The sequence below is a fragment of the Pogoniulus pusillus genome, chromosome 6, assembly GCF_015220805.1.
Source record: "Pogoniulus pusillus isolate bPogPus1 chromosome 6, bPogPus1.pri, whole genome shotgun sequence".
Classification (NCBI taxonomy): domain Eukaryota; kingdom Metazoa; phylum Chordata; class Aves; order Piciformes; family Lybiidae; genus Pogoniulus; species Pogoniulus pusillus.
Window position 1 is genome coordinate 12,130,697 of NC_087269.1, and position 20,363 is coordinate 12,151,059.

The window sequence follows — 20,363 nt, forward strand, 5'->3', positions numbered from 1 at the left end:
ACTCCACTTGGCTAGGCATAGAAAGATCTGGAGGTTTAAATCAAATTATCTCATCCCATTTGGCCTGGATCAGTGAACTTGAAACCACATGGTGTTTCCCTTGTTGATATAATAAATGTCATGAAGGGAACCTGCGAGTTCTGGCTTTTTCTGGCAGACACATGGAAGCACAGAAGGACATGAGAATGGAAACAGCTGGGAAAAAAAAACAGTGTACATTCATATAAGCCATATGCTAACAGGACATACATTCAAGCCAATGCTAGGCTGAACAGGACAAAGGAGATAAACTGAGCCTTACAAAGATCACTTAGGTTATTTGCACTTATTTGTGCACATGTAGGAGCCTCCCCGTGAAAAGCCTACATGCTCCAGAGGCCAGCTTTCAATAGCACTAGAACTTCAGAAAGCTCTGTTAGCCCAGCAGCTCTCACAGAACTGTGGGAGTTCTAGGTTTGGTTGGTAGCCCCATCCATCCTAATTATGCTGCATGCTGTGTGCACACAGGTCCTGTAATGGTTGTCAGGTAACTTGCAGTGAGTTAGCCACTGCCACCATGAAGCACTGTACCAGGTTGCCATTAAAACATTGAGACCTGCCAAAGCACTGCTTTGTAGAAAACCCCATAGAAACAATGACCCACACACAGCATCGATGAAATGCTGCTAGTCTGGGAGCAATATAGTGTTGAATGCAGGTCCTGTGCACAAGACAGGCACTCGTGAAATCCAGGCTTCACCTGATAGGCTTTGTGACAACTCTGTGATTTTTCCTCAAAAGCTGGAATATGTCAATACCTCCTAGAAGCATAACCATGATTATTGGCCCTGTCCTCTCCAGCAAATGGCTAAACATCTACTTCAGTGGTGTCAAGTGAGAGGAGTTAATAATGCTGACTGCTAATGCAATGTAGTAATGCCCAGCCTTGCAGGTATGGGCTTAGCCCTGCATTGGGGTTTCTGCAGAGCAACAAATATCTGACAGGCATTACCCTTTTTGAAGCTAGGAGCCACATGCCTTACAGGAAACTTGAGTTAATGTGAATCAGCTCAGCACTTACTAAAAGAGAGCTGAAAGCTTTTACTCTAACAGGAAACATCTTGTATACTCTCAGGCTGCCAGTGAGGCAGGGGTGAGTGTTGAGAGGCACTTATGTTCTTACCTGTTGCCACCAGCAGACCAGGAGCTGTCTCTTTGCTGGAAATGCTTCCTGAAGTATACGGATTCTCTGAGAGTTGCAGATGTAAGTGCAATGAGCAAAATGGCTGTTAACAGGACACAAACAAAAGGCAGAGGCTTTAATATGCAACGAGTTAAACTGACAACTGCACACATGCTTCTGAAAAAAGACCCCTCTGTTCTTAATACTGTTATGAATAGCATCTGCGCTTAATACTGTTATGAATAGCAGCATAAGACTGTTTTCTGAGTATCACAAAAGTAGCTGAGAGGAAGAGAAAAAGAAATGCTGCATTACGAGCAAGCATGTCTGCACTTGTTTTCACCAACAATCTGACATAGAAGACTTTTTTTCCCAGATACGTTGTTATTCTGACTCAAGTTCCACAAAAAATGTTCAAGAAAGATGGTCAGACTTTTCCCTTAAAAAATATGAAGCTACAGAAAAAGAAATCTTCTTAATTTAATTCAAGTCCAGCAAGTTAAGAGGAAAGAAAGGACATGGAGAGTTTTGTTAAACCAGTGGCTAAAACAAGCAGTTCTGAAGGATTCGGTTTTGCTGTGGAAAAGGTCTGCCACTCACCAGCTGGCAAACTACAGGATCTCCTCTTAGATTGGTGTCTGGTGCCTGCAGCAAACGCCAGTCTCTGCCCTTGTTGTAGGTAATGAAAGTCTTGATTTGGTCATCTACCCTCCTATTAGCCAGGAATATGCCTTTGATCCCTGCTACCTAGGAAAAATGGAGAGAGATGAAAAAAATACATCGGAAGAACCAGACAAAAGTAAAATGCATGTGAGCACCCTCAGGAGTGGAAGGTCTCTGAAAAGGCAAGTCAACTCTATGCAGACTTAGGAGACTGTGAATGGCATTACAAGCATCTTGCATAGCTGCAAGGCCTCAAGCATTCTCTCTGAAAGAAAACTACACAAATGCACACTGAGCAAATCCACTTCTGGATTTTTTTGAGTACTTGGTGATGATGGGCTTGAAGGTACAATATGCACCATGTCACACATGAGCTCTGTGAGATTGAAGATGTGGTCTGCCCCACTCCCTCCTCCAGCTGCCACAACACAGAAAGCAGCAGGCCACATCAGAAGCAGTGTAGGACTTCTTGTGTTGTCCTTTTCTTTCTTAATCTTACACATAAGATGGAAATCCTGAATATGCTGAAATGCTGATGTTTTGCAAACTTAATTTCTTCAGTTTCCCTTCCATTCTCAAATTTTGTCAAAACTGTTGTTCCAAATGTTGTGGTTTTTGTCAGCAGAAATCATTCCAGCAGAATATGGTCCTGTCAAAACGTCCCCAGGAAGATTTCATGTTGAGTCTAGTCTCTATTGCACAGCTGTGGAAGAGTGACAGGAAGAAGGAGTTTTGCTGCAAATCTGCAGCTTTCTGACAACAGCCAGGATGCAAATCCTTCTACTCTAAAGCCCTCTGAATGATGTTACCCTTTGACTGAACCTGTGAAGATCTCTAACAGCTAGGAAATACAGTTTGCCCAGGATTGGGAGAGAATGCATTTTCATTTTAGTTGGTCCATCACAACACATAAACATATCTCTTTTTCTTCAGAACCAGGCAAATATATCCAACTAGGTAGAAATAAAGCATATACTCTCTCCTTCATATTGATCCATGTGTTATTTGTGAGTTTTCTCTCATTGATGTGGGGCCCTCCAAGCTCCCTTCGGGCACCCCCACCTCTGTCAGTGGAGGTTTCAGTGGGGGGAAGACAAAGGCATGAAACTGCTTTACTCCCCTTGCAGTCTTGAATGGGGAACAGCCAAAGGCCTTTCCCTGCCACTCCCACACATGTACTCCCTCATGGGAGAGCCTGAGCTGGCATACAGGATTGCACTTGGCTGGATTCTACGTGCCCAGTATTGGCACTGGACACATTATGTAGGAAAGACTTAGAGTGACCAGAAAGTCTGCAAGTCCACAAAGTTCATTAAGTCCATTGGTCCATTTGAGAGATTTGCCTGCAGCACACAGGGCCAACTTCAACTCAGACCAGCAAACCCTGGCTTCTTGCTTCCCACCCCCGAGCTGGATGACCCTGCCTCTGCCGTAAGCTGCCGCTCTTGGCAGGAACACACCAGCTGCGTGTCTGGCCCTGCGCTGCTAAGGCAGTGTCACTCCACAAGAACTGCCTCATGGAAGCTGTGCCTGGAGACACTTTGACTTTATCAGGTTCCATTCACACCAGACTTAGGCTGCATATTTCCACAATTGGATTGTTAACTTGCAGTTTCCAGAGGCTGCTGCAAAGGAGATCCAGGGACCATCTCCCAATTCCTACTCTACCTCTGTGAGTAAATTGGTGCTTGCTCAGCTTTCTCTGGAGCTCTGCTCTGCCTCTGATTTCTAAGTGAGGTAAAGCTATCTTGTGGCTTAGCCTTTTCCATTTTCTGGCTTTCCAAAATTATCCAAAATGGCCCATAAGCATCCTTGTGAAAATTCCTGACCGAATTGGAACCTGTAAATAAAATTGAACTATTTTTGCATGCAGTTTTAGGGTGAGGCTTTTCAGGAAAATAAAATAACTATATTGTTATAATTCCTGCCTCATCAAATTATTCCAAATTAAATCACTTATCACCTTTAATTACCTGGATTTTTAATTTAAAAAAAATAGATTATGATGTTGGTAAAAGGACATTATTCTGGCTGAAATATATAATCCTAAATCCTACAAGTAACTGCAAAAACATTTCTGTATATAACAGTAAAAACTGTCTTGCTACTATCACTTTTAGTATTACCCATTAGTTGTTTGTTGGCAGTAAAGCACTGAGCGGAGCCCTGAAACTCAGCACATCAGAAGATCCAATGAGTTATGATATACCAAAACCAGACTGCTCTTTAGAAACTGAGAACTGGAACAACTGCTCTGGAATGGACTGCTGCTGGAAAAGGCTGAAAGGCCTGGCAGAAGAATGAGAACATAAGATGATTCAGGATAGAAGTTATCAAGCTGCTAGCTCTGGAAAAATGGTATCAATAGTTTTTTTGCTAAGGTGAAATCCACATCCCTGTGTGTGAACAGGTGTCTCTAGCTGCCCAAGGGGAAAAACAGTATTTTGAGTCCTTCTGTAGACATCCAGGTTAAGATGAGAAGGATAATGTTTTTCCCCTTTGGAAATGTCACACAGCTAACCAGTCATTAACCTGAAAGTAACCAGTTGTCACAATGACAGCAGAATGCACTGCATTTATTCCCACATGAGCTGGCTCAGCAGCAAATCCAGCACATGCCTCTGGGCTGATCCCAAAACAAACACAGATCCTGGAAGGTTGGCAAGAGATTTACACTTGCTTGAGCTAGCAAGCAGTTGCTGTTCTTTGTAGGGTGACCTTTACTACATACCTCATAAAGGTCAATGATGATATTCCCCTCCAATCCTCGGCTGCTTTTCACATTTTCCAAGGCCAGGGTGAAGTACACTCCTCGGGTGTCTGAGATATACAGATTGTATGTGTCATTCTGGTTCCACTCTTGGACAGCTGCAAACACCTGATTCTCATCTGTGCTGATAATATGCATGTCCTGTTAAAAGAAGACAAAAGGCCTATCACTGAGCATCTTCTTTGCCCTTTGGGACATGCAGTAATTACAATGACTTATGAAAGAATGGAGATGGAGCATGAATTATAGGTATGTTAAACAATTTTCTGTTAGAGCTAGCCAATAAATTACCACCATTGTGACTTTCCCACATTTCGTTTTTTAAATGATCATCAGCTGGGCAAAGGCTTTTTGCTTTCTTCATTTTTGGTGGCTTCAAGGAATTTCATCCAGTTTCATTTATTTATAAATTTGAAAGTCAGTTTTATCACTGTGCTAGTTTGAAGCAGGCTAGAATGTTTTGGTGAGAAAAAGTAGATCAGAGGCTGTGAAGGGAAAACAATGGTGATGTCTACTTCCCTCAGAGTCTCACTGAAGGAGGAATGTAAACATTAGATAACACTCTCGCCATTCTTGCCGCACTCTCTGGCTGGGCTTTGACTGAGCTGCATCTCCCTAACCTCACCTGCCACTCACCTTTGCTTCTTAACCTCTTGGCTGAACCTCTATTCTTCCTTAGGACTGGGGTAAGGTTGAGAAGGGCAGGGGGAAGGTGCAGGGGTGGTTGAGAACCCCTCCTGGGGACTCAGGTTTCTGGGAGGGGAGTTGTGTTTCTGTATTACTTTTACCTTGTATATTTCTGTATATAACTGTATATATTGTAAATAGCTGCTTGTTTATTGTGCTAGCTGTAAATATATAGCTTCATTTATATTCCCAGAGCTGGCTGAGTCTAGTTGGGTACTTCTAAAGTATGGGGGGGCAGGGTACACCCAAACCATCATAATCACTCATGGAAAATTCACAGCTTTGGAGTCCTCCTACACCACTAAATATACACCAGACTAAAAACAGTGACAGTTTCCATCTGCGTGCTGAACTAATGGTCTCGTGCTTCCAGCTGGTAAAGAGTCAGTTTCAAAAACCAGGTGAGTTCATTTTTATGTGAAGCTGAGGTACTGGAATCAGTTTGAACTAATGCTGGTAGTGGTTTTTAATAACATACTTTTTATATTTAGAGCTTGCCTGAGCTTTCTTACCACCCGATACACAGGCTATCAAATAACCCACCCACTAATTCATGTTGAATCCCTGCTGCTGACCAAGGTAGGAAGACTTCAGCAAGGGTTTCTGTATTTAGTTTTAAGATCAAAGAGAATATTTCAGTATTGTTTTTAAGCAGGTTCATGAAAATGATTTCCAGGGTGGTGATGAGTATTGCACCACTTCATCCTTGCCACCACTGTTAAACAAATGGGTTCAGCTAGAAGCAAAATCACTGTGGCTATCTGGGACTTCATTTGTCTATTTATATCTGTTTAAAATTTCCCTAGGGTGCCAAGGGGCCTTGATTAATTTCTTGGGCTGTTTCTGCATCAAGAACCATAATTCTAGAAGTCTCCCAAAGGACAGAGTGGCCTGATTTTTGTGAAGAATATCTGGATCTACTCCATAACCCCCACCCTGCCGAGAAGGCAACTTAATCTTCGGTGTGAGGTATATAGATGTGAAGTTGGGGTTGATTAGATGGGGCTGTTTTAAATAGACATAACATAACCTGTCAGCATGGGATGGGGAGAAACAACCATTGTAGGCCTAATTCTGTTCCAGTGAGTGCAATCAGTAAGAGATTTTCCATTTCCCTCAGTAAAGGAAGGCTAAATCAGTAAGTTTGTTCTTGCACAACAGCTCTAATTCATTAAAAATGAGTACATATCCAACCTATCCTGAAGAAAAAAAATAAAGCAAAATACCCAATGACTTCACTGTGCTTTGACCAGTTGTGGTGGAAATATTGCATTACCCTACTGCTAGCCTCACATACGTGCAACTCCAGCACAGTTCATTAATCCACAGTTGACAGGATAGTTATTACTGTACAGAAAAATCATCTAGTGACTAAGGGCAGCATAAACAAGCCTCCTTCACAGGGCTAAAAGACTTTGCCATGACACCTAACTTAAAAGCACTTTTGATTTTTAAACAACTAAAGTATCCCTGATTTTATACTGTGCACCAATTTCAAAACAGGATCATTGACAAATGTGTCTTACAATAAGGTTACAATTTGTGTCAGCATATGTCTGTAAAGCAAGATAATCACAGGGCAGTCATTCTCTCTATCCACTTATCTTTTTAATGAGGGGCAGCTTTCAAGGCCAATCCATAAGGTGGGAGTATAAATATGCTTTCCAAAATTGGTGTGTGGTCAGACATTCAGAGTCCCACACCACTGCCATGGAATGACAGACACAAGAAACTACATCTGTAGGGTAGAACCAACCTGCAAGGCAAATCTAGCTATCTTACAGATATCACAACAACATGTTTGACTTGTGAAAGAAAGGAGAAGGCCCCTACTGTTGTTTATCAGTCCTCTATGACAGCAACCTTGACAGATATTTGAGACTCCAAAAAGCATCAGTGGTCTCAGCTGCCCACAAGGTTACTCAGAAAACTGTATCTAGACAAAACACTGCAAGGGTTAGCCCTCACTATTCTCACACAATCCCAAGCAATGACTACACCTCAAAATTTGAGTGTAATTCTATATTCTCCTTGCTGAGGTTTGCACTATTTGATCTGGTAGAAAGCTAATGCCTAAGAAGGTAAATTCAGGCACGGTTGTATGAGAAATACTAAATTCCCTCTTTCCCAGCATTGTAAGTCAGTGCTAATCTTTAGCCTTCTCAGTCATCAAACAGTGACGTGTGTTCAAGTCACTGACAAGGCACAACAAGCCAGCTCCACCTCTGGAACTTCCTGGCAACGTCTGGTGATAGGAAGGAGACAGTGGAGCTGCTCATATCCTGTGTATCTCAGTATGGAGACTGCAGTAGTGCTTAGCATCCTAACTGTTCTTCAGGATCCTCAGTGTCATGGGCAAACTTGCAAAGATCTCAGCAGAACTGGAGAAAGGTGTTCACAAAAGACTATTCAAGGAGAAGTTGGTCTGAACTCTAGTTTCTGTTCATTTCCATTTGCTCTTTACAGAGGGAAAAAATTGTTCTTCCTGAAACGTACTGATCAAAGGCAGAAACCGGTAAAGATCCCGAATTCATGTTTAAGGAAGATCCCTCAAGTGGCACAACAGATGGAGGTCCCCAGAGAGGAACCTCACTGAGCTGGTTCATCACTGGTTATTGAAGATATTACATCTCTGTGTTCACAAATGCTGCACTCACCTTAGGAAGAGAGTATTTGGGCAATTTAATCTGTGCAAAAGGCTCCCGTCTGTATGACACGTAGTAATTTGCTCTTCCACCAGCTGTCACCTGTGGAAACATCAAAGAAAGTGAGTGATGACCTTTCCAAAACAGCCAAGCCTATGCTGACACTTCTAAGAGGGTTTGATGTTTCACAACCTATGTTTCAGATAAGTTTTCTATAACTTGCACAGCTGGCCCTAAAAACATCTGTATAACTCCAAAGAGATCCCACACTTGAGGGGGCTGCCGCATTATACTTTCAGCTGTGCCACTGAGCTTTCCATTTTGCCTCCTCCAAATCCAAAATTATTTTAACATCTCAGGAGAAAAAAAAAGGAAAAGTGTGCTTCTGTTCCTTTCTTGTCAGGAGGCAGCAATGCCCCTTTCTCTGCTGATTCTCAGCTGAGTCTGTGCGCAACAGAAGTTCATCAGGGCCAGGGTTGTACTCCAACAACTTTTTACAGTGACTAACAGCAGACATCCACAATAGCACCACTTAATGCAAACAGCAAATGCAATGAATGTGCTCTTGGAAAGCTGGAGCTAAGCTCTTAGATACTCTTTATCACTATAAAACTGGTACCTCTGAAATCATGCTATCTCTGAATGAGGACCTGGAGAGGTAATTGATAGACATCCAAATCTGGTTTTATGGACTGAATGGATTGCTAAAGGCTACACCTAAATGCCACAAATTGATATGCTGTAGCCCTGATCATTTGTAAAATATGGGATTTTAAACTTGTCACTAGTCACTCTTGCTGTGGGTGTTCTTTCTGGCACCATTTCAGACCTTGCTACAGCAAGGCTTACAATGGTGAGTTTCCTTTGCTCTGCTGTTTTGGCAATCTTGCAGGTTTTAAGATGAAACAACACAAAAAACACTTCTCTATTATATGGAATGTCATCTGTTGGCTTCTTAAGCTTCCATTAAAGCTAACAAAGATCCTAGATTCCCTTCTAGATATGCTTCCTTTTATCTGACAGTGATATTTCAAAATAAGCTGACATGGAATATTGCTATAGCATCAGTTATACTCTCAGCAATGATATCACCTCTAGATAGTGGCTTTCTTCCCTAGAGATGCTGTCATTCTAAGGATGAAATACTACTGGTCATGAAATTTGATATCTAATCAACTCAAGATAAGGCTTTTCTGCTGATAGTCTGAAGAACTGGCAAGAAATGAAGGTTTAGAAATAGGACATGCTTCTATGCTAAGTCTTCCCCTTCCACCAGTTTCCCATTTGAATTTGTATTATCATAGCTTCATCTGGCTCTCCCAAAAGGAAAAAAAAACAACAACTACCACTAGAGCACACACCCTGAAAGAAGGCAGAACAGTGACCCATATCACAGCCACCAAACTCTACCTGAACAGCATGTACTGTTGAGTTGGCCTCACTTAGGCCGTGCAGGAGCAGGAAAGACACGAGCTTACACCAATCTGGTACCTAGGTGGTCAAGCCGGTTATTGAAGCTAAGTGTGGTGCTTATCTCGTGGATTCGGTACAGGGGTGTGTGTAATTCTGACAGGCTCACACAGCAGAATGTGGGCTGTCCACAAGCATAGAGGCAGACCTGGTCAACCACCCTCCTTAATCCCCCTTTGCGCAGCTAACCACAATATTTGCTTGTTCCCAGGGCTAACCAGCCTGCCCCCTTGCACAGCTCAGAACTTCCTCAGCTTCTCTGCTAGCCTTCCAAGGCTGATTTTCTGCAGCTGTGCCTCCTTATCAGAATGACCTAAGTCTGTTCAGTTACTCAGCCCTGCTCAAACCCCAACAATGAACCTAAAGTAAAGGGGATTTGAAAATCTAAAGCAGTTTGCCTTTGGTCTCAGAACAAGCCTGTGGCAGGAGACAGAGATAGGAGTCACTCAACTCTCACTTCATATAAAATGCACTGTGGATTGGCACAGTAGCATTTCAGGGTCCTGCTCTCCAGCTGTGAGGATGGTGAAAGGGTTGTGAGTGTTATTTCTGAAGGATATCTTTCCCATCTAATACTAACACATCAAAATCAAGTTTTCACGGGAGAGAACAGACTACATAGTTGACTCATGCTCAATTCAGCTCAAGGCAAAAATTCATGTTTGCAGTAATTGTACCTATCAGCTGTACAAGTATTGCCCAAAGGATCCCACACCTAAATAGCACAGGAAATATTTAAATATCCCCTTTTGGTGATATTTCTGGCCTCTAGTAGAAGACCAAAACTCTCAAACAGTAACTCTGCCACTCAAGAGTTCAGCACTATACTGTTATTCGTAACAGAGTCCAGGCTGGAATGAATGCGTTCAGAGACCACTTGTTAAGGGTTCCTTTTCTGATGGGCTGAGGCATGCTCCTCAACTCATCTTTAAGATGCAGATTTGAATGTTCACATACTTTGTAAATGCTGTGACGTGTAGTTAAAATTGGGAACAGTCCAACAATCCTCAAGTCATTTACATGAACACAGAACAGCAGAAATATCAATTTTCTGTCTGTGCGAAGACAGGATCTACTCCAAATCTGCCACACTGAAAAGATTTGACATAGCTCTTTTTTTTTTTTTTTTTGGCCTTATGCCACTGCAAACAAGTTCCTGGATAGTTTTTATGTTTGGAGTTTTTGTTTGTTTGTTAAGGCAGAAAGGTAGGAGTCAAACACTGCTCAGGTTTACTATGCATTAGCTGAACTCTCCTTCAGTCCTCTACCTGGATGAGGTTACACTGAAAAAGGTTTAGAAATGCAAGTCTTTGTGACATGTGGTCTTTCTAAGCCAGTTAATATGAAGCCACCCACAATTCTATTGGCAGGAATTCCATGAAGGTTTTCCCTGCCAGGACCTCATCTTTGCATGATTTACATTTTTGGCTATAACAGTTCCAAAAAAATGATCAAGCCTTCAATAAAGTTTTGGCAAGCACTGTGGTAGAGAATGAATTTTGGAAGGCCCAACTTAATTTATTTTGATGAACTTTTCCTAGGAGCAAGCTTTTCAATACTGTAAATCCCAGGGATTATGATAGTGTTTTGCCCTCTAATGCCTCCTTTTAGTTCACATTTGATGAATGCCACCCAATTATTTGCTGTGAGCTCATCTGTCATGCTCAGTACAGAATTAGCTGGGCTTGTCTTTTTCCTTCTCCTTTGCTAATGACTGGGTCATTAATCTGTTTTGCTGGAATTCTACTTTATGTGTTTAATTGGGCTTCTGGCCAGTGGAAATGATTCCTTTGGACAAATGGGTTTGTCATTAAACACATCTGTCTTTCCTAACCTTTGTTCTTTCTTCCTCCCTCCACTCATGATCTAATACCTTTATTCAATGCTTCCTCGTTTTGTTTCAAGACAAAAGTCTGGTCTCATGTAAAAAAGCTGGCACTTAGAAACAGAATCACAGAATGGTAGGAGCTGGAAGAAACCCCTGGGGTTCATCTAGTTCAACCCTTCTGCTAAAGCAAGTTCACCTAGATCAGGTTTCACAAGAAGGTGTTCAGGAGAGTTTTTAACTCCACAGTCTTTCTGGGAAGCCCATTCCAGTGCTCCATTGCCCTCAAAGGAATTACTTTTTTTCTTGCATTTAAGTGATTGCCCCCTTGTACTCAGCTCTGGTGAGATCACACCTCAAATACTGTGTTCAGTTTTGGGCACTTCATTATAAGAGGGATGTTGAGGTGCTGGAGAGAGTGCAGAGGAGGGCAACAAAGCTGGGGAAGGGCTTAAAGAATAAGTCTTACTAAGAGCAACTGAAGGAGCTGGAGCTGTTTAATTTGAAAAAGAGGCTGAGAAGAGACCTCATTGCTGTCTACAGCTACCTGAAAGGATGTTGTGGAGAGGCTGGTGCTGGTCTCTTCTAAGAGGGAATGGCCTCAAGCTGCAACTGGGTAGGTTTAGACTGGACATATGGAAATTTTTTTCATAGAAAGAGTGGTCAGGCTTTGGAATGGGCTACCCAGGAAGATGGTTGAGTCATCAACCCTGGATCTGTTTAAAAGTCATTTGGATGCGGTGCTTGGGGATATGGTTTAGGGTGAACCTTGTAGAGTAGGGTAGTCCTGAGGGTCTCTTCCAATATGAGTGTTTCAGTGATTCTGTGGAACTTCCTGTCCTCTAGTTTGTGCCCATTGTCCCTTGTACTATCACTCATCCTACCACCCCATTCTCTTGACATCCACTCTTTACATATTTATAAGTATTGGTAAGATCCAGTCTTCATAAGCACTAGTAAGATCACAGTCTTCTTTCTCTCTGAGAATTCTCTCTTTAAAAGCTCTTAAAGTTTCAGTATCCTGGCTCACAACCCTTCCTGACCTGCAATAGGACAGACAACACCAAATATAGACAACAAATACATCACAAGGCTGTGGAGAATCACAGAAAATTTGTCATGGAATTTATTAATCTCTGTAATTTCTGTGGAATGTCTAGAAACACACCAAGTCATTCCTCATAGTAATGATTGAATATAGTTCTTTAAAAGCAAATTTTCTTCCCTTTTTTTTTTCTAATAGATATTCATCTCAACAAAAAATATTGAACAAACAAAAAAGCCCCATGTCATCTAAAAGAGTTTGGAAAGCAAGCACAATGAGTTATGAAGTCCCACAATGTAAAGACATTTTGTAGACCAGAGTGCACAATGCTTCATTCTCATCCTCCAAGCCTCATGATCATAGAATCCTAGAATCAGTCAGGGTTGGAAGGAACCACAAGGATCATATAGCTTCAATCCCCCCTGCCATGGGAAGGGACACCTCACACTAGATCAGCTTCATCCAGCCTGGCCTTAAACACCTCCAGGGATGGGGCTTCCACCACCTCCCTGAGCAACCGCTTCCAGGGTCTCACCACTCTCATGGTGAAGAACTTCTTCCTAACATCCAGTCTGAATCTACCCGTTTCTAGCTTTGCTCCATTCCCCTTAGACCCATTACTACCTGACATGATACTTTGCTCAGGCCAGCACTTTCATTTTAAAGCTAGCATGACATCAGCATGGGATCAAATACTCATCAACAGATCCAACTAAAGCCATGACAAGCACAAAAGGACCCCCCAGACATACAATAAATAAAGACAAATAAGTGAAGGAAAATGTTATTTTTTATTAGCATATGTTAAGGTTCTGATATTCAGCACAGCAAAGATGAAACAGTGCTAGAAATGGATGAAAAACATCCAGCAGTGAAGAGGAAAGTCACTACCTATTTACAGCTTCTCTTGCTGTAAAAGCTTTTAACTAGCACTTTGGATGCACTTTCTTTCATCTCTATAGATTAATTTCCCCCACTGAAATATCATCTAGCATTTTAAACAGGAACAAGAGGTGATCAGCTATAGCCAGGCATTATTCACCAGTAAAACAGGTGTAATCATGTACATCAGTTAAACATCTTCATCCTATTAGTTTCATAATAAGCTTTTAATGATTTCTTCAATAAAAGACTGAAAGACCAAACCCTACAAGTTGGAAAGTGCTCCATTGTCCCATCAAGTCTTTTTATCTACCATCGATCGCAAAGATAAAAATCAATCGTAGCTAAGCAGGGTGAAGTTAAAAATAAATTGCATGAATTGATTTCTATTAAGACCTTTGGCTCCTAGTTAAAAAACAAAGGAAAGAAATTTATATTTGAACATGGTGTATTTAGCATCTACGAAAACAAAAAGAAGGCTCTAGACCAGGAAATGAAAGTTTAATTTCTCCCTTTCTAGGTTGTTTCACTGCTGAGAAGTTTCACATTAAAAGAAAAAAAAAGAAAAAAGGAAAAAAAATAAAAGAAAACCTTTATTTTTCTTTTGCTATTCCAGAAGAAATGTACTTCTTCCAAATTCTACTTAGAAATTATTCAATTGACAGCTCGCAAACTGAAGTCAAGAATCCACGTGAAGTGGCATCATCCCAGTTGTGGCTGCTGGCTGAAATCTACTCACCTGGTAACTGACTTTAGCAAATATGCTCTTTTATCCTAGCCTGAAATACCCAATAAACTTGAAACACACACTTATGTCCTACAAAACGTAAGCACTTCCAGGTTTTCCTAAACAACCACAGCTGCAACCAGCAACAGTAATAAAAGTAATAAACCGCTCTGAGCTAAGCTTAGACATATTTAGCTTATAGAATTAGGACCCTTTTATTTTCCTCTATAAAACCTTAAAGAGAAATGTTCCCCTACTCCAGTTCTAAGGTTATTAATGACTTTTTACTTTTACTGAGCCTGGAAAAAAAATATTCTTATAAATATATTCACTTTGACAAAACCAGAATTTGACTCAGACAATTAAAAAAGTAATAAACCAAAACATCCCAACAAAACCTCGCAACCACAAAAAAATACAACCAAAAATTCCCCTAACAAACAAACAAACAAAACAAAGCAAACACCCCAAAGGAATATTCTGAAAAGAAAAACAATTTTCCATCAAACAACTTCAGCTGAAATTTCTGGACACATTCTGATGATGCTCCAGGCATCCAAAAAGGCAATATTAACCACAGGTTCTATAAGAAGCTACCAGTGATTAGGAATGAATACTGACATCTGTGTATGTTTTAAGGAGACTGGTGCAAAAGAAGACTGAATTGGCTTCTGCTTTTGGCAAAAGAGTTTTCTCCTCTGAGCCAGAGGCATTATTCAGACAGGTGTTGTAAGAGTACCACTTAGCTGCACCACACAACAACATCTGGAGATGGGTTTGCTCTTCATGCTAGTGAGCAGGCTGAGATTCTGCCCTAACGTGCAACTCTGAATTAAGTAAAAGTCTTCTAAGTGCTAAATGGATTGAGAGGACAAAGAAAAGCCAGATACTTGAGTACCAAAGAAGAGCATTTTGACTTTCCATGTGGAATTCCTGCCATCTATAGCAACTGCAGCTGCTCCCACAATGCTGCAAGTGCAAGCTGCAAATAACTAACGCCCCCTACTTCTAAACAGCACTGCTGTAGACCCCATTGCATTCAGGATGAGTATAAACCACAGCCAAGACTCACTCTCTCTTCCCAGCTCCCCTCACACTGCTTTCCTCCTTCATCACATCAACCTCAAAAATAAAAGGTGCCTTCCAGAGCAGGTTAGCTTTCTGGACATGAGACCATCATATGTTCCAGGACAAACTGACCTGACAGAATGTGAAGTCAAGAGAGAGACGTTCAGTTCCTAGGAGACTGAATCACAAATGAAACACCAGAGAAAGCTGCCAAGAAGGCTTCCCAAGAGGAGAAATGGCAGGAGGGAACAGGTGAAAGTTAAGACCCTCTTATGAATATCAGCCTGCAATTAGACCCCTTGATAAATTATGCCATGGGAACAGAAAAAGGAAGTGGCACATTCTCACTCTTTAAAGGCCTTGGAAACTTATAATGTACTGCCTTTCACCACTACTGTCTGGTTAATGGTGCAGAAATCTTCCCATTTAAAGTGGAAATGGAGCAGGGTTGGAAGCAAACAGCTAGTCCTTCTCAGTCAGACCCTGCAGATGTTGTTCCTTGTCCTTATGAAGTTAGACCACCAGTCAAAGGCAGATCTGAGAGTGTCCACTTCGAAAGACATTTCTTTGGCCTGCTAGAGACAGCAGGCATCACCTCCAAATTCAAACCAGGTATCAGTTTCTAAATCTCAGAGAAGTCTTCCATACCCAGTAGCTTTGTCACTGCTGTGGAAAGTGCTGAGAGTCTGAGCTACATTTCAGATTGACTTCAGCTGCACTCTGTTATGATAGCAGAATCTGTACCATTCCAGAGAAAAATAAAGACATAAAACCCAAACAGGATAGCTATTGATCTCCTATCCAGACACCTCTGCACTGACTTACAGCCAGTACAAATCAAAAATGTCAGTTACTTTGAGGGTCTTCAAGGGCTGCCAGAGGGACAGAAGTTTAAGGGAGGAATGAGGACACTGTTACCTGGATGCTGAACTAGACTGGTATGACCTCTTGGTGGAAAGCCTCACACTGAAGGGTTTACACACAGAAAACACAAGATTAATAGAGAGAGGAAACATGTTTTATGAGATTTACATTTACAGCTGGGGGGAAAAAGAAAAAGACAAGGCAACTTTCAGGGACCAGCTCCCTCCTCAAGTCCCTTAGGATCTCATGAGCATGCCCAAAGCTTACATGCCCCCTTTCTAACTCTGCTAATTCTAATCTCACACAAAAAAAAACCTACCTCTCCCTGTAAACTTCGTCTCACATGCCGAGGCCACCAGTACTGTAACTGCAATGTGCCCTTGTGGCCAAGAGAGCCAATGGCATCCTGAGGCACATTATGAAAAGTGTGGCCAGTAGGTCTAGGGAGGTTCTTCTCCTCCTCTAGTCAGCCCTGGTAAGACCACACCTAGAATACTGTGCACAGTTTTGGGCTCCCCAGTTCAGGAGAGAAAGGGACCTGCTGGAAAGAGTCCAGCAGAGAGCCACAGGGATGATTTGGGGACTTGAGCATCTCCCCTATGGAGAGAGAATGAAAAACCTGGGTCTGTTTAGACTGGAGAAGACTGAGAGATCTCATCAATGTATACAAATATCTGAGAGGTGGGTGTCAAGTGGATGAGGCTAATCTCTTTTCAGTGGTCAGCAGCAATAAGACAAGGAGCAATGGATACAAACCGGGACACAGAAGGTTTAAGCTCAACATGAGGAGAAACTTCTTTACAGTGAGGGTGACAGAGCACTGGAACAGGCTGCCCAGAGGGGTTGTGGATTCTCTTTCCCTGGAGACTTTCAAAACCTGCCTGGACACTTCCTATGAGAACTATGCTAGGGGATCCTGCTTTGGCAGGGGGGTTGGCCTTTATGATCTCTGGAGGTCCTTTCCAACCTCTAATGTTTTGTGATTCTGTGAACAGCAGGACTGCCACATGTGTTTATACCACAAATAATTATTGGCCCTGTCCTGATACCTAGGGTTCTCTGTGAAAAGAGAGTCCTTCCATGAGTCTGCACCAGTGCACTAGGAACAACATTAGTACTCACTAGTGGCCAAGCTCATCCATCATGGGACTCCAGCCACCCAGCAGAACAACTGAGCTATTGCACCTGCAACAGTTTAGGCACAGCCTTTGGGTAGCTGAGAACAGCTACTTTAAGTCAGTAATAATTACCTCTCTATGGGCAGCTATAGGCTTGTCCACAAAACCACTGCTTTCTGCAGAAAACACGATCAAAGAGCTAAGCTGAGTTCCTTGTTCATACTCTCTTAGGACTTCTTAGATCACTACAAACATGCAACACTGTACTGGGAGTTTTTTGGCCCTGATTCTCCTCACTCCCTGCAGTAAGTGATAACATTTGCTCACGCTTTCATGTACTTTAAAAGCAAAGTCTTCATCTATTGGTAAAGATCAATCCTCCTCTTTTCTTTAGTCTTTAAAGAACTAAGTAACTCTACATAATTTGTTTAATTACAGAAAATAAGAAGCCCTTCTCCAAACAGTGCTTTCCCACTCAAACCAGAATTTCCTGAAAAATAATCCCCATTTTCATTAAAGCCTTGTGAACTCTTTGGAGCAATTTGAGCAATTCCATTAGAAAACCTGATACAAGACATGCTTGAAAAAAGAAAAATCCCCAGAATTCTGCTGTGATTCATTTTCACCATAGGAATTCTCCAAAATATCAGTACACTAGATTCTTACATAAAAGACAATCTCTGGCCAGTGGGATTTGTAATGTAGGCTCTGAACATGAGAGCATTGGGGCAGTTCAGGTAATCTTACAGGCAGTTGTAGGTTGTTGGCTAAATTTGATGATATCCTCTGAGTAGCCTACACTGGAAGGCACCAATAATGGAAAGTGTGGGACAACTGTAGGGAATGGCATATTACAGCTGTAGAGAAAGCATGGGCTCCACTAATGCACAGCTGTGTGATTGAAGACAGCTGGAACTGACCTTAATGGGAAAGCTGCTCCTCAAATTAATTTCTTCTTGTTAGAGCAAACAAATTCAGACATATTCCAAGGTTTTCCCCCATATAAAAAACCTACTCTGCAAGCTATATGAATTTTAAGTATTGACCATAAAAGATGATGGTGATACTGGCTCCTGGCTACATCAAGGCACTCCCTGTGAACTGAATGAAAACTTAAACACACAACAGAGGAGAGAATTTTCTCTTCATGTATCAATATTTGCAATTTATCCAGTGTTAGTGATGTGCTGGCCATTCTTAAATGGCTATCAGTCAATCAAACAAAGTCAGTCAATAAATCCAGAATGATCACCTAGTGTTTTATTCATACACCTTCTGCCTTCTCTCTCTCAGTAGCTATTTCTTCCTTCCTTCTTCATTACCTCTTACATTTGTTCATCATGTGCTATGTTATTTATTTCTTTTGCCTGGTAACCAGTCCCAGTCTTTCCAAACTCTCTTCATGGGCAATTTTTTTTTCCAAGCATAGAATCATTCTCATATTTTTTTCTGTGCACTGCAGTTCTGCAAGATCCTTTCAGAAGTGCTGCACAACAGCATTGCACATGATAAGGAATCAGTGATTTATAATGGCACTGTAACATATTCCATATTCTTCTTTCCCTATCCATTATGCATCATAGTAGCACATTTGCTTTGAGTGCACAGTTACACAGGTTAATGGTTCCCAATAATATTACAGTACAGATCTGTTCATCAACTTGGTTAGAATGGATATACACAAGTAAATAACTGCATACAGATAATCTAAAACATTGACATCCATAGCTGGGATTCATCTTCCCTAATTTTAGCTGCCAAAATTTAGGGATCTTCTCTAAGCCATATTTAGATTCCTTCTAATATTAATGAGAAAGGCATATTCAGAGAGACCCATCCCATCCTGCCTTAGGTACAAGAGATACTGCCCCTGAAGGTTTTGATCTCTCCATTCCCTTTAAAAGAACACAGGTAACTGATTTAGACTAAGAACCCACTTTTTTCATGACAAAAGTTAAAAGAAATTAATTCCTTTCTGTACCCCAAGACACTACTTCTGATTAGTTCCAGCACAGACAGATCATGCAGCCATCCTTTGTGCAGCTATTAAACCTCTCCAGGTTCTTAAAATTTAATTTGATATTTATTTATTCATCTCTGTCTAATATTTGAAATTCAAAAGAGCTGGCTCCTGTAATTCTGTCCAAGATTATCCAGACAGAATGATATGCATGAGACACTGCACACACAGTCAATCTGACATATCCCATAATAGGCAGCTACATCACATGGCTTGTGAAACTAATACATTCAGGACATATCAGCACTCCTACATATGTACTGAGCAAACTCTGCATAGCCCAGCAACCATATGCTGGACATGGTGGATTTAACACACCTTCAGCTTGCAGTGTGTGCTGTGAATCTGAAGTGTCTGTGTGTTACTCAAGGACTGCATGTACTCAAGCCATGCCCAGCTTCTGCAGCCACTTACGACAGGCTGCTGGATAGTCACAAAGCCTGCAAGTGTGATATTAAACAAAAAAATGAGGGAAAGTAATGTGAAAGGGAGAGCCTCCTGCCTAAATGTCTTGGGTTCAAATGCAAGTTCCCAGAGACTCTTATAAATTTGGTAGACCCAATGACAATTTATAGAATTTATAGAGTTTATAGAGTGCCCTCCCCTCCTCCCCCTCCTTTCCCCAAAAGACAGGGAGAGAGATAAGAGGTAGGGACACCCCAATAAATCAATCTCACTCGATTTGGAAGTTAAAAAGGAAAAGTTTAACAATAACTTAGAAAAAAAGGGATTGGAGGTAGGGGAGTTTACAAAGGATAAGGAAGGGAAAACAGCAAAATACAAAACAGGGATGGATACAACCCGAGTGTGTGATGGTGTCTCTGCCTCGTGGCTGGTATGCAGTATCAGTGTGTGTGTGATCATGAACGCAGGTAGAGGAGGAACGAGCAAGAGAGTGAGGAGCAGGAAGTGCTCCTCTTTTATACCGCAGGAAGTGGGGGGGAGTGGGCTAACCATCACCTGGAGTGTGGCCCACCCCTGAGGAGGGGCCAAGACCCCTAGGGTCAGGTTCAGGGTCACTCCCCAGGAGTGTTAACCCTATACACTAAAGCAGCAGCAATGTTCAGTAGGTTTATTTGTTTGTTTTGTTAATGTGAGCAAACATCCATTAAACTGTAATAAAACACTGCTAAGGGCAATCAAAGCACTTATAGTATTCCATGTGCACACATGTGTGTCATTGTATGTGCACACACACGCACACACTTTAACTGGAAGCAGCCAATTGTCAGCTATTAGCTTTTAACTGCTCACCGCTAATTTGAGAGAGGAAGGTATGCACCTGGCAGATGTCCTCACTGTGACCCCAAGGTTCTAAACACAGCAGTCTTGGTTTAACACAGGTGGGAGCTATGGAATGAGAAATGTCTGTAAGGCCTCATGCTAGCCTTAAAAGAATTGGATGTTCCACAATACC

At 41.7% G+C, this 20,363-nt stretch overlaps 1 protein-coding gene across 1 annotated transcript in view; it reads right to left on the reverse strand.

Moving 5' to 3' along the window:
- The window catches only part of SORCS3 (sortilin related VPS10 domain containing receptor 3), a 354,871-nt gene that overhangs the window by 77,358 nt on the left and 257,150 nt on the right, over positions 1-20,363 (reverse strand). The window contains exons 8-11 of the mRNA XM_064144433.1: positions 7,940-8,029; positions 4,557-4,736; positions 1,763-1,909; positions 1,163-1,265 (exon numbers count right to left, since the gene is read on the reverse strand). Of these exons, the coding sequence (XP_064000503.1) occupies positions 1,163-1,265; positions 1,763-1,909; positions 4,557-4,736; positions 7,940-8,029 (520 nt within the window). The remainder of the gene's footprint in view (positions 1-1,162; positions 1,266-1,762; positions 1,910-4,556; positions 4,737-7,939; positions 8,030-20,363) is intronic.